This window comes from Gobio gobio (assembly GCF_949357685.1).
Source record: "Gobio gobio genome assembly, chromosome: 16".
Lineage (NCBI taxonomy): Eukaryota > Metazoa > Chordata > Actinopteri > Cypriniformes > Gobionidae > Gobio > Gobio gobio.
In genome coordinates, this window is record NC_137109.1 from 30,864,030 (window position 1) to 30,879,296 (window position 15,267).

Sequence of the window (15,267 nt, forward strand, 5' to 3'; positions counted from 1 at the left end):
AGGGAGAAAAACGAATGTCTATTTCCCTAGAAAGAATTTACTTTAATATCCATTTTACAGACAATAAATAGACAGACGAGTGACATTACATACAGACACAAAGATAACAACATGTATATCAACAATGTAAATATCAAAACAGGTATGCAAGAATTATGGCTGGAATAGGCCACAAAATTAAATAGACTCAATTCAATAATGTGCTCAAAATATAGCATTCCCTTAATGGGCTCAGAAGTAACAATATTTCAAGCATTAATTTTGAATGATTGCTTTAATGATAGGTTGGATATTAGTATTAGGAGACAAAATTCCTTTGTTCCCTGTACGGTGAGACACTGGCCCTTTAAGAAGAGACATTTAAATCTAGGCGTGTTTCCTGCTCCCGATGAGAATCCAGGCTTGCTTGCATCCTACGACGCGAAATTGGAGGAAATAGTATCTTACACATTACACAAATAATTTCTGAATAATCGGCATAGGTCAGAAAAGGCTTTAGCCAAATTTATTTTGCATCCTTTTAAGAGAAAGGGGACGGACGGAAAATCCTCTCGAGATAGACGCGTTTAACCAACCTAACAAATGACAGAAATGTCAGTCGGTCAAGGTCCACTCTCACTCCAGATGTGCTTTTAGCGTTTGCACGTTTATTTCACGTCAGCTTCGCTTTCTCGTTCGATATCTGGACAGATTCTGAACGGAAGCACTTTCATATTGCGCCAGAATGGGAAATCTCCGCTTTTGGACGAGGATTTTGCTTTCTGGCATTTGATTGGGAATTTGGGACTTTAACCATGGATTTATGTACAGAAGAGCAGATATGTAGAGCGACAGGCTGATGGTGACGATTGAAGAATCCTACAAACAAATCTTACACGTGAAGGAAGAATTAGCCTACCTCCTGTATTTTTATTGCTGATAACTTTAAGCTTTCGTTAATCTCAGGTTAATCATATAGGTGGACACGGCTGTGGTTTATTCCAGGTTAAATTGACGAAAGACAATCCAATTGTACATTCGCTACCATGTCGGCGGTGATGATAGCGCGGAAGGTTACTCGAAAATGGGAGGAATTACCTGGGAAAAACACCTTCTGCTGCGATGGACGGGTAATGATGGCTCGCCAGAAAGGAGTATTTTACCTGACCTTATTTCTCATCATTGGAACCTGCTCTCTGTTCTTCGCCTTTGAGTAAGTGGATATTATTATTGGTGATTATTACAGACATATCGTGTGCACTGCTAGCGACGCGACCAAAACCCACCGGAGCGCTGTCGACACTGCTGCACGCACGCGACACCAGTCTGGGCAGCTTCGTCTTTCCTTCATTACAATCTTGCAGTGTAGTAGCCTATGTTCACTTGTCTAATGTCATTGCAAAAATGGAAATGTTTTGTAGTAAGCAATTTCTCATTCGTGCAAGCTGACATTGAGGATACTGTACGCCATGGCAGTGTTTTACAGTAGAAATGTCAGATTCGTAAACGAACCGTTCTGTCGAGTCTAATCTTTTCAGTGAATTGGCTGGAGAGGTTCAGAACGATAACGACGAATCGCTCCCAGCAGTTCTTGAGTCAACAACTAATCGAAAACGGAGGATTTCTGTATGTTCGTTCAGAAAACACTTATTCTAAATGTTACAAATAAAATGTAGGGTGATATCAGGTAAAATGGGCCATCAGGTAAAATGGGCCATTTAAGGTTTGGGGGTCCCAGCCCCTCTGGAATTTAGAGCCAATGACTGAAAAGGATTTCAAACTGTTGTCATAACTGTGTTTGACAAGTAACAGGTGATTTGATTGGTTTATGTTTGCTTTGGTGGGTGGGGCAATAATTCAAATCAAGACTGCACCAGAAAGCTGCATGGTAAGTAGCCTGGCATACCAAATCTAACTAAACTATTATAAGGATGATAAATCTATAAAAAAAACAAACATGCACATAAAAAAATATGCATAATATCTGTCTTGATGGCATCCATCAGAAATAATGCTGTTAGTTTGGTATATGAACATATTTTTTGGAAAAGTGATGTTTTTCTTGACGGCCCAATTTACCTTAACCCACTGAGGTAAAATGGGCCACATTGTTTCAGCTAAAATGGGCCAGCCTCTGTGTCACTCACAAACACACATACATGTGTGAGTGTGTCTGTGGAAGTGTGTGGGTGAGTGTGTATGTGTGTACACACACACCCACACACTCGCACACCGACACACACACACAACTACACACATATGTTGGTGCAACAACATTATGAGGACTCTCCATAGGCGTAATGGTTTTTAAAGGGTTAGTTCACCCAAAAATGAAAATTCTGTCATTAATTCCTCACCCTCATGTTGTTCGACACCCGTCAGACCTCCGTTCATCTTCAGACACAAATGAAGATATTTTAGTGTAAATCTGATGCTGAGAAAGGCTTCAGATAGGCCTCCATTGGCATTCAGTACATTCACACTCACAAGACCCATAAAAGGCACTAAAAACGTCGTTACAAAGTCCATCTCACCACAGTGACTCTACAATAATTTTACGAAGCGACGACAATAGTTTTTGTGCGCAAAATTAAATCAAAATAACACCTTTATTCAACTTGTTCTTGTCTTCCGTGTGTGCCTCCACGACGCATGCGCAAGAATATGACGCAGATCCGGCGTTCGGACACATGACCCAGAAGAGATTTGTTTACAAGCAGAGGAAGACGCGCGTGTCTCAGCTGTTGAATTCTACATTGGTCATGCTTTAGGTCTCGGCGTAGTTCTCAAAATGGGACGAAAGTGCGCATTTCATGGATTCCCGAACGCTGGCGCTACGTCATATTCTCACGCATGCGTCGTGGAGGCACACACGGAAGACAAGAACAAGTTGAATAAAGGTGTTATTTAAATTTTTTTTGCGCACAAAAACTATTGTCGTCGCATCGTAAGATTATTGTAGAGTCACTGTGGTGAGATGGACTTTGTAACGACGTTTTTAGTGCCTTTTATGGGTCTTGTGAGTGTGAATGTACTGAATGCCAATGGAGGCCTATCTGAAGCCTTTCTCAGCCATCAGCTTTACACTAAAATATCTTCATTTGTGTTCCGAAAATGAACGGAGGTCTTACGGGTGTCGAACGACATGAGGGTGAGGAATTAATGACAGAATTTTCATTTTTGGGTGAACTAACCCTTTAATAATATCAGTGTAATTGGTAAATGTCATTATACAAATTTGTGCCCTCATAAATCACATAAACAAGCACACCGACACACACACACACACACACACACACACACACACACACACACACACACACACACACACACCACTGACCAATGATCTATGCTGTTCCAAAATTGACTTTTTTAATTGCACATTTGAATATGTGGGTTTGCACCCAAAATGTTAAAATGTTTTAATGTTTGTTTAATGCAGTTTAAATGTATGTGGTTACATAAAATAAAAATTGATGATAAATCACTATTTCCCTGCAGTTTGACAAGCCCATTGGTTACCTGAAACAGCGGCCCATTTTGCCTGAAACAGCGGCCCATTTTACCTGAAACTGCTCATGCAAAAAAAATTGGCACAGCTGATGTTTTAAGAACTGTAGGGCCTAAATAATAATATTTTTTTACATAATTTCAACACAACATTATCAAAACCAGTCATTAATAATCATAAAAACACATGGAAAAGGCATATATGGTATTGTATTACTGTCCCAAGCGATTTACCAAAAAGTGGCCCAATTTAGCTGATATCACCCTATGCTACTGTAAAAAGCTATAGTTTAGCCTATAGTTTATCAATACAGATACAAACAGTTTGTTTTGAGTAGCATTTTATTACAATGTGCAAAACATTTTAGCCAAAAGATGTAATTGCTTAAATTATAGTAGCCTATTGTTTATGCAATTAATTAAATTATATATATATATATATATATAAAATGTAGTTTAAATGCAACTGAATTGATATAAAATAAATGTATAAAACTAATCATAATTGCAAAACATAATATCGGCAATATTTGCTTGCATGTGTCTAGAGTAGCCTAAGGTAATATGCCACACTGTGATGTCTGGGACAACATGATTTAATTATGTTGTAAATTAATTGACCCTTTTCACATTTCCGGGTTTCTCAGAAGAGGAAGTCGTCATAGTTGGGTAAACTTTAATATTGGTGAATGAGAGACTACATTAAATGCATTTTTTGTGCTCCCATGTGCTCAAATAGCAAAAGAAAAACACAACTTTCAAAAAGAGCCAAAAAAAATAAATAAATAAATAGAGGGATTGATAAGTCAGAAGAGAGAAAGTCACTCCCACAACCACTAATTTGATGCAAATGTAATATAATACAAAGTATAGCGTTATAAATGTATACATTAAAAAAAAAAAAATTCTGCGTTGCTAATGATCTTTAAATGCGTCATCACAGTCTGTGAAAAGGGTCCGTTGCTGAATTGTTTTTTATTGGACTGGCCCTTTAAGGCAAACTAATTTGCGGGAATGACTTACCATCACTATATGAAAGCCCTAATGTAATCAACTGCTTTTCTCTTTTTTTGCTACAAAAATAGCTATATGAATTATCGCCTGTAAAAGACAATATGGTTTTATTAATCAAATTTGATATGAACCTTTTTGGAGCTTGAGATCTCAAACTCTAATATGAACCTAAAATAATTTTAGAATATAGATACTCTATCTAAAAGCAAATCTTTCAAGTTGTATGAGACCCTTCTCCTGTTGATGGATGGGAAACAATTAAGAGCTGTGTCATCTTTGTTACTGAAACACTTTGGGACAATAGTAGATTGCTGTCCATTGTTGATAAAGCTGGATGTGAGTGAGCTCTGTTGGGTGAATATGGGCTCCCTTGTGTGGACTGTGTTGTCTGTGGTCAGTGTTTCCTGAGACTCCAGTGATGTGCTCCTCCATTAGGCTTGATCATCAGCACAGGAAATGATTCCCTTCTCTTAGTCAGAAACTCGCCGACATGTATGGAGCTTCTGGCTCCTGTAGGGTTTCATTGCACGCCATGTTCATATCGCTGTTACTGATAATTAGTCCTCGGGGGGCAGACATATTAGCATAGAAACTGGGCTGAGTGCAAAAGAGTGATTCCAAATTGTTTCTTACAATGACAAGCTAATAGAGGAACTTGAATGTTTTTTTGTTGTTGTTTGTTTGTTTTTGGCACTTACCATTTCAGTTCATCCGTCAGTCATTTTTGATATCCCGGCATTGTCTGTAACCAGCTCCAAAACTGAATTTCTTCTCTACAGACTGGAATTGACATTAGGTTTGACTGACAATTATTAAATATCATCTGAGGTTATTCACATGGTCTCTTATGAGATCTACAGGGTCTTCAGTTTCAGTAGTGCACATGTATTTTATGTCCACTTTATCTTTTATTTAATACCATGAGATTCCAGAAGAGAAAGACAGTGTTTATGGAAACACTTTGCTTCCAGCTATCCGGAATTTACAGGGAATTATTTGAGTATTACTGAATGCTCACATTATTGTGTTCTGTGTCTGGACAGGCTGAGTTTCAAGCACAAGACTGATTAGCGTAGCTGGACTTTGCACTGTTTTTTTTTTCTAAAGATCTTTGTCTTTTGCTCTGTCTTCTTGAAGCGAAGGTCTCCCATTTCTCTCTATACATGTTCCTGTTTGCTGAGAGTCTTTGCACTTACATTTTAATTGTTGGCCGTATAAACAAGACTGTGCAGGTTGCAATGGATTTATGTTTGTCCTCTGTTTGGATATCAGATTTGGAGCAGTAAGATTAGGGTTGATTGTAGAGGCTCGAAATTCTGTGAAAAATCTGCAATGTGTCTGTGTGTGAAAGTAGACAGTATAGTGTCGACCTTTGCCGATCCACCATTGGCTGAAAAGAAGAATCACTTGCTATTGGCCTTATATTTTTAACTTAAAGGGATAGTTCACCCCAAAACGAAATATTTATGTTTATCTGCTTACCCCCAGGGCATCCAAGATGTAGGTGTCTATGTTTCTTCAGTAAACCACAAATTAAGATTTTTAACTCCAACCGTTGCAGTGTGATAGTCATATAATGCATGTCAATGGGGATATTTTAGAGTATGAGAGTAAAAACACATAGACATACGAATCCTTATTAAACCATGCGGCTCGTGGCGACACATTGATGTCTTAAGACACAAAATGATCGGTTTCTGCGAGAAACCGAACAGTATTTATGTAATTTTTTTTATCTCTTATCAGACGAATGTCATCTAGTTTTCCCAGCGCCATAACTTCTGGCGAATAAGGTCAAAATACTGGCGCGATCAACGATATATATACGTAGATGCCTCATTCGACCGATCCGCGCAGGCACTAATGAGGAATCTAAGTATATATCTATGATAGCGGCGGTATTTTGGTATATTTTGACCTTATTCGGCGGAAGTGATGGCGCGGGGACGGCTGATGCAGAGCCATAGAAAACAATTATAAAAAAAAAAAATGGATATTTATCTTACACAAATGCATCGATTCGTTTCAGAAGGCCTTTATTAACACCCCGGAGCCGCGTGGAGCATGTTATTTGACGGACAGATGCATTTTTTATGGACTTCAAAAACAGAGCAACTATTACTGCTATTATAATGCTTGGATTAGCCAGAACATTTTTAATATAACTCAGATTTTATTCGTCTGAAAGAAGAATGTCATATACACCTCGGATGACTTGAGGGTGAGGAAATTATGGGCTAATTTTCATTTTTGGGTGAACTATCCCTTTAAAGGTGAAAAAAAGTATGATTTATTTGAATATTAACACAAATATTAGATTGTTTTAGTAATGTAGTAATTTATTATTATTTATTTTCAAACAACTTTTTAAAAAATAATTTAAAGGAGCTGTATGTAGGACTGTGGCCAAAACTGGTACTGCAATCACTTTCAAATGACTGTAGAGCGGTGTATCCCCTCTCCCCCTCCCCTGACTCGAGGTTGCCAGCTAGGCTGCAGGATGCAGCAGGAAGGTAGGCTGCTACAAGGAGCTTTCAATGGCAAGTGACGAGTCGTACACAGTAAGTTTTTTTTTCTTTCTGTTAATTATGTTTATGCTTCAAGAGCGATGTTTTGTGAAGTAATTATGAATCGCAAAAATGTACTAATGGCGATTAGCCAAATATAATCGTAAATATGAACGCTCGTATGTGACAGTACATTCCCACATGAAAAAATACTATAGCAAAATTACAGCAAAGCTAAATAACATTAGCAATGGTCATACAGGTCAACTTGCACCATGTTTTGTCCACTATATATGCGAAGAACGAATGAGGAATAATTTTTACTGAGGTAACGTTAGGCTACTGTCTCAAATACGTTTTCACAGTGCCATAATAGGCGTGCTGTTGTTTTCCTCAGCGTCCCAGCATAATGACAGAGAAACGGGCTCTGATAATGCATTACTAATGTTAGCAATGACGACTCGCCGTTTTTATTTACCAAACAATTCCTTAACGTTACCTTTTCAATTCAATGACCCGCCTCCTCCATCTGCGCTAACCTAACGTTACTTTGCACGAACATGCATATCTTTGTTCGACTGTCATGAATATTTGAAATGTCCATTTACATTAAGTACAAGTTAGCCAAACATAGATGAACCTTACCTGTCCAGGAGAAAATTAGCAACGTTGGCATCAGTCTTCAAATTATTCTCCATTTTCAGCCGTCTCCATCTTTCAAAGGCATCTCTTATACAAATCCTTGTTTTATCTCGGACACTGTCACAACGTTTTTCTGATTCATAACGAGGTCGTTTAGGTTTCGTAAAGTTAGACATTGTTTATCCAAAAAGTTTGTAGCTGCAGCTGTGGTAACTAGAGCAGAGCTGGCAACCCGAATGCAGAAACACTACTGACTTCGTGATTGGTAGACAGGTGGAGGGTGGCGCTTCAGGCATGACACATGTCAACAGCAACTTCACTTTTAAAATGACAATATCTTGGCCGGACAACCGTTGTCAGTGATATAAATATTTGAAATTAACATGATTTCTTAATGTCTAGAGACATATCAGGGCCATTTGATGATTAATTGAAATACATTTCTTACATACAGTTCCTTTAAGATTAGTTAGTAACACTGAAAAAACAAGTAGAAACAACTTCAAATAAGACATTAATAAACTGAATTCCTGAAGTGTGTAAATACTGTCTGTGACGCAACCTTTGGCATGAGTTTGGTGCAAAACTGTCTATTTGCGCACCAATGCCAATGCCAGAGTATTCAGGAAACCTGTTTGAAAACAGACATTTTTTGCAATTTTGTTTGGTAATGTTAGTGATGCAGACTAGCACTCTTTACCTGCATACTTCCATCTTCTTACTGAAATAATTTTACACCAGTGAAACTTTTACATAGTAGCACTTCATATATTGACAGTCTTTAGATTCTGTTGATTGTTTTTGCCCACTCATTCTTTCACCTTAGTAGTACATGGTTCAGGTTTCACTCTGCCTTTGTCTTGTATGTTTGTTTTATGGCTTTGTAACTGAGCAGGTAAATATCTATACATTTTATATAATATCTATACTTTTTTATGTGTATCATTGAAGGGTGTATAGTTACTCATGTTGTTGCTGTTGAACTGTTAAGTGTATGACTTTTTGTGGTCAGTGACACAGTCTGTGTGAGCTTTCGAGGGCTGCTCTCTGTTGCTGTTTCTCTGCAGGGGTCGTGATAAAGGAGAGAAGACTCTTTTGGGGGTTTTGTGTCCCTGTGTTATATGAATGCAAAACTGGAGCTGTGGCAAATTTGTCTCCATGAGGAATGTGCATGAAATTTCCAGGCATGGCAATGTCACGGTACATTACAAAATTTTTATATCTGTGCGTCAGCTCAAATAACCTTTTGTACTTTATCAGATTATCTACACCAATTGTACTTTAAGCTTTCCTGAAAGTCCCTTAACCACTGATGTCACATCAGGATGTATGATTGCAATTTATTTGTTCACTTGCAAATCTTTCCCCACTTTGTTATTGTTAGTGCTATTATTGCATACTACTTTAATATCATATCATCAAGTTTTGCGATGCAAAATTCAGAAGGATGAGGTGATTATTTGCATGTTGCATGTTTTCCAAGGATTTACAGGACCATTCACTCAGTTTGACTTACTTTATGGTTTTATTTATTTATACATCAATGCATGTTTCCATCCTTAGAAGTATAACAAGTGGAAAATCTTTCTCTCAGTATTTGGTGCATGATTTTGTTTTTTGGGGGGGGGGGTTTTGGAACGGTGTTGTATGAATGTGAGAGCTCATTGCACATAAACTCTGTAATATATAAAATATAAAGTATATAAATATTTTTTTCAGATTTAACTGGGCCCCAATGAATCTACATGCTGTTTTTAGCCATTATATGCCTTTTTTCTCCCCTCATTATCCTTTCTGGTGGAGTACCGGATGTTTGCACTGAACGCTATCAGTAATGGTAATTGTCAGGCCTCCCTGCCCCCACTGATCTCCACCTAGAGACCAGTTAGACCGAAGCAGCTCTATTGATTTTACGGACACACACAGATAAGCCATTCCATATAGCCAGCCATAAAGCTCTGCCGTTGTGCTTCGTGTCGTCTTGCCTGTGCAAAATAGCCCTTTTCACTTTGTTCTCTGTGGCACAGTGTGCAGATAATTAAAATGCAAAACATTTTTATGAGTCTTACACAAAAGCTCCTCCATTTTGTTGCATATAAGTCCACATGTTTACTCTAGTATTGCTTGTTTCTGGTCCGATTGTGAATTATTCATTTGGTGTGTTGTTTCAGACACAACAATGGTTTTTCTTTGTACCCTTGAATTAGAATAAAATAACTTGCACTGATCCTGACTGATAATGTTATCCAGTAGCCGTATGGCTATTTAGGAATTGTTTAGCAAACTCTCATTTAGTATAGCTCCATTGTGGGATATGTAACACCCATTTTGTGATTTAAGTTGATTACCATCATACATTTTTTGCAGTTGAATATCCTGCTACAGAACTGTCTCATTATGGTAGTCAAATGGTTTGTGAATGGGAGTTTGTGTTGATTTGAAGTGTTGATTATGCATATTGAGGCACAATATGTGCTGTTTTTTTATATGTTTTTATGAAGGAAGTTAAGTGCTAATTATGGCGGTTAAATAACCTTCGGTGTCAGTAGTGGTAATAACAGAATCTTTAATATCGGAGCTGCTTGTCTCTGGTATTGATTATGGGGAGAGAAGTCCCATCCAGCACTGCATGATGGGTAATGTCCGGGAAGCTCAGGGCTGTGATAGGAACTGATGATGGCACAGGTTCAAGATGGTTGAAGTCATCAGCAGAACACACACACACACACACACACACACACACACACACACACACACACACACACACACACACACACACACACACACACACACACACACACACACACACAGTTCTCCTCAGTTTTCCTCCTCTCTGCCCCGTCGTAGCTTTCAAAATAATAAATGGATTTTCCTGCAGCATTCTACTCAGGATCTGGGCAGTGGAAAGTTTTATCGACCAGCTCGGCCCCTGATTTTTCTCGCTCCTCTTTATGTTTTCCAGTCTCATAGTTTAAAATGGATCATACTAATCTGACCCGTACCACAGGTAGAATTCCAGTGCATTGATGGCTCTGGTATGCTGACTCACCAGTGTGTGAAACGGCTCAACTTGTACCATGTAGTCTGACTGGAAATTATCTTTCAGTTGATAATATTTCCTACACCTGCAATCTATTGTACTGTGTGTACTGTGTGAGGAGACAAACCCACAGACTAGTATAGACTGGTAGACTGGTTAAACCGGTGTTCTGTATGCATTGTAAGAGTGTTAGATTGGCACATTTATAGTTTGTATAACTCTATATGTATCTTTTGTATTATACGTTGTGCTTGATAAGTCTAGCCTTCGAAAAGTTTTTAACTTCAGTGTGTAAATCTGTTTGTATTAATGATGCATCAAAATGTGTGGCTTGTTGAGGAGAAATGGGCTAGTACTTTTCTAAGCGATTCGGATGTACGATTTTTGCCTTGCACACTACAGGGAATGAATGTGACTGAATGTGACATAAAACTATCTGGGAAATATACACTAAAGTTTATTCTACCATCAGAGTATGTTTAGATATGTGTATATACACATACACTGAAAACTATTTGTAGAAACAATTTTCTCTTAGAAACTGCTAGTAAATTTCACAATTAACTATAAAGAAATGGCAAGTATTACACATTGAATTAAACATGAAATTTTGAAGTACAAAGACTGAAATAGTTTTTTTGTTGTTGAAAAACATACTCCAATAATCATTGTTAAATTTACAATTTCAAATATCTAATCAAATATTTGAAAGGTTGCCATGGCATCTCACTGAACAAAATACGTTCAAGTTACTTATTTAGTACTAAAATTGCTAATACTAAAACAGAAGTAAATTGAAGTATAGAAATGTTAAAATACTTAATATTAGCACACAACAAAATTACTAAAAACTTCAAATGTATTGTGATGAAAACTGAAAATCAAAGATAATACTAGTCCCTGAACCCATTTTGAAAAACACTGCAGCACATAAGCAACCTCCAACAACACTTTAGTATCAAAGTGGCAACTTTTGCATAGGCAAGCACAATATTTTTTATTACAAAAATCTAGTTCTTTGTATTGTGTTGTAATCTGTCTCACTGTATTTTAGTTGGTGTAAAGAAGTCCTTTTCACATGCAGAATGCTAAGTGAAGCAAATTTCCCCCTGAGAGTGAATGTACTGTGTCTGTGATGAGATGTACCATTATAGTGATGTATTAGCCATACATTATCTTAGTATAGCAAGTCTACATTGCAGGAGAGAGTGGTGGAGGAGAGCCAGGGTGACCCTATTAATAGCTCAATGCTGTGGCCTGTGGAGCCGACCAATCTGCTGCAGGCTGAGCAAAGGGAGGCACTTTTACAGGACCCAAGTCATCCGCAATTTATTGGAGCAACCAAATTCATTGCTGTATGGCTGTCTGCCTGCGGAAATGGAGAAAGCACAGTCAGTCATAGTAAACATCCGCCCTGACTGCTTCATTGTTGGCTTTAAAAAGACTGTCTTTAGGGAAGAACTGAGCCAGACAGATATTACAAACCCTCTTCATCAATGATCCCCCCCATTTATTTCAGGGAGGAATGTTTTTGTGTTAGATTTAGGAACGTTATATCCTAAAACATTGGCAATCCAAGTGGAATGTTTGTTTTGTTTTTTATGTATCCATTGCATTTTGCTTTAGGGAAATTAATGTGTGAAACTAACTTTTTGGAAGAAAAAACTCTTAGCAGCATTTATGTGATTAAATGTGGATTGTGTAATTTCTTTGCCACTTGCATCATCAAACAGAATCCAAGAAATATTTTATTTTCCATCCATTCTCCAAACCACTTGTCTTATGTAGGTTTGATTATATTAAATTGCATTGCATTATTAATGTTATCCCCAAAACACCCTCATCTTCCTTTAAGTAAACCCAGGTGAACGCTGTATACGATTTTGGTCATGATTTGGCAGTCTGATACAAGTTTTGTAAATCATAAAATATTCCGCTTATTCTCGGCTAAAATCTGTAGTCTTTGATCGACGTTTCTTTGCGATCAAATTTTACCTGCAACGAAATTCTGGCAGTGTCAGAAATTTTGAGTCATGCAGTGTGACTTCTCCTACAACAACCGTCAAATAAAAAAAACAATAGGAGCATATAAACTTATGCTGCAATTAATGTGACAACAACAAACCACCACTTGCTACACACACGTCTTTGCTTTTTCCCCTGAGAAAAGCCATGATCAAAATGAACGCTGTTTGCTAGTCACCATTTCTATCCCTCATGTAAATGCAGCTCACAGTCATCGAACATGACTCCGGATGACTCCTCTTGTGTGCGTCCATTTTTAACGTGTCTTGACATACAGTCTGACATTTAATGACAACTGAGATCCTACAGTGTGACATGGCTTACAGTGAGGATCATGTTTGTACAGTCCGACTAGCAACAGTCGCAAAGGACTATTATAAATTGTACAGTGTGTACCTGGGCCTGGCTTTAGATACATGGATAATCCCATCCCCAAACTCACAGCATTGGCTGAGCCAATGTTTCTGTCGGGTATCCTAATTTGTTTTGTTGCATTAATAGCACAAAAATTCCACACTTCACTTTTTGAAACTAGAGATATAGCTGTTTTGCTTTGTATGCTAATTAAACCTCTGTGTTGTTCATTTCATGTTATCCTTGTCATCTTTTTTAACCCTGCTTGTTCTCTTGTCCTGTGTAGGTGCCCGTACCTGGCAGTGCACCTGTCTCCGGCCATCCCTGTGTTTGCAGTGTTGCTCTTCATCTTCGTAATGGCCATGCTGCTCAGAACCAGCTTCAGTGACCCTGGGGTGCTGCCACGGGCATTGCCGGAGGAGGCCAACTTCATTGAGATGGAGATCGGTGAGTGTGAGGCTAACTGAGTTCAGGGGAAGGGGATTTGAAGTTTAATGCCATAGTTTGTACAATCGGTGCCATCTGCGGGTGTTTTGACCCAGTGAGGGGAAGAACATGAATAGTGTAGCAGACGTGTGGCGTAAGTGGGACGGTGTAAGCCCAGGCCTGCTTATTAATTTATTGTTTATGTTTTGCGATTAAAAACCTGAGTGCGTTGGACCATGAACTCTGAGTTCATCTGGGAAACATTGTGTTCTTGACTTCAAGCTTGATGGACTTTATATAACCTCAGATATTGAAGAAAAGTTTAACTTGGGTGCTCAAAGATGTATTTTGACTTGGACCATTTAAGTTTTAGATATGTATTTAAGGAATAGGTCTTCACAAAAATCATTTGATAACCTGTATGACTTTCTTTCCTCTGTCAAGGATAAAATAACATGTTCACGCTACTGTTTTTCCATACAATGTTATGAGACAGTGCCTAAGGACCAGGGCCATAACCACCATGAATTCCCTTCCCTTCAAATTGCTCCCTCCCAATATCTGATGTTCTTGATGCTTCTCTGCTGCACACCATTACACACCGGTCTGTTAGTTGTTTGGATGACACAGTTTTAAGTTATATATTTTTTTTTTAGGCTGGTCTGCCTCAGCGATCTATAACAGTACTCATCAATGTTGAAATGATTGAGATGACCAAGTAAATCAAAGAAAGAATTAAATCAACATATTGGGTATACGGTTAGGAGTGAATGTGTGCATACTTGCAAATTTAAAAAAAATTATCAGAATAACGTCTGGTTCTTTTAATGGTCTTCTTTCCTGAAATTTCTTTTAATTATTGAATTCCTTTAAATACAAAGACCATATGCCACAAACAAAAAAAAAACAAATGTTTAAGACATTGACTGTCAAGCACCAGGAAAGACTAAAAATAAAAACAGGCACTGCAGTCAAATGCAGTTACAGTTCACTGAAAACTTTCCCTTAAACGTAACTACTCAAATTTGTACATGTATACATTCATCTTGGAAAAGTCTGATCCATGCATTTCTGATCCAACCCCATTCCTGCCTCTCTCTCCCTCTACACGTTCATGTTTTTCTTTACTTTAGTATTTATTAAAGGCACAGAAGTAAAATAAAAAATAATATTTTTCACATGACTGGTGCACATCCACACAGTGGTAACTGCCTTGAACATAAACCAGTGTTATCACTATACTGAGTGAAAGTTATATCTCTTGCAGGGGTGTTTGGCAAAAAACGTTGAGGCTTATTTAAATCCTAGGGCTCACCGGAGACATTTATCTTGTCTTTTTTTTAAATGGTAAAGGATTTTTCTTGAAGTATCTGCTCAAACATTCATTGTTAAAGGGGTGGTAAAACACATTCTTTTGAAGGCTTGATTGTGTTTGTGGGGTGCACTGTAACATGTGTTCATGCTTCGTTTTAAAAATGTTTTCATTATTTTTCATATATTTGACCTTTATTCTACACTGCTCTGTCCCTCCTTGTAAAACGGTCTGATGGTTTCCGGGTTGAATGAAGCCAGTCCCTCAAAAATACGCAGTGGGCTCAGATTGGTTAGCTGGCCCAGTGTGTTGTGATTCGCTAACCGCCTAGTGCACGTTTATCGGAAACGCCACACCCCTTACCGGTAGACTGTGCTTTGGTCAGTATTAGAAACAATGGCGTCAATAAAACCATACCAATCTGAGCCCGAATCAGACCCAGAACATTTTAGTGAAGA

General features: G+C 38.1%; 1 protein-coding gene across 4 annotated transcripts in view; it reads left to right on the plus strand.

Moving 5' to 3' along the window:
• Positions 1–337: 337 nt before the first annotated feature.
• Positions 338–15,267, plus strand: part of zdhhc9 (zDHHC palmitoyltransferase 9) — a 29,393-nt gene continuing 14,463 nt past the window's right edge. The window contains exons 1-3 of one of the 4 annotated variants that reach the window (XM_079838381.1): positions 349–841; positions 985–1,192; positions 13,358–13,518. In XM_079838381.1, coding sequence (XP_079694507.1) covers positions 1,026–1,192; positions 13,358–13,518 — 328 coding nt within the window. In that variant the 5' untranslated portion in view covers positions 349–841; positions 985–1,025. Of the gene's footprint in view, positions 1,193–13,357; positions 13,519–15,267 lie in introns of all 4 variants that reach the window. The other 3 variants (XM_079838379.1, XM_079838380.1, XM_079838378.1) reach the window with 3 other exon arrangements.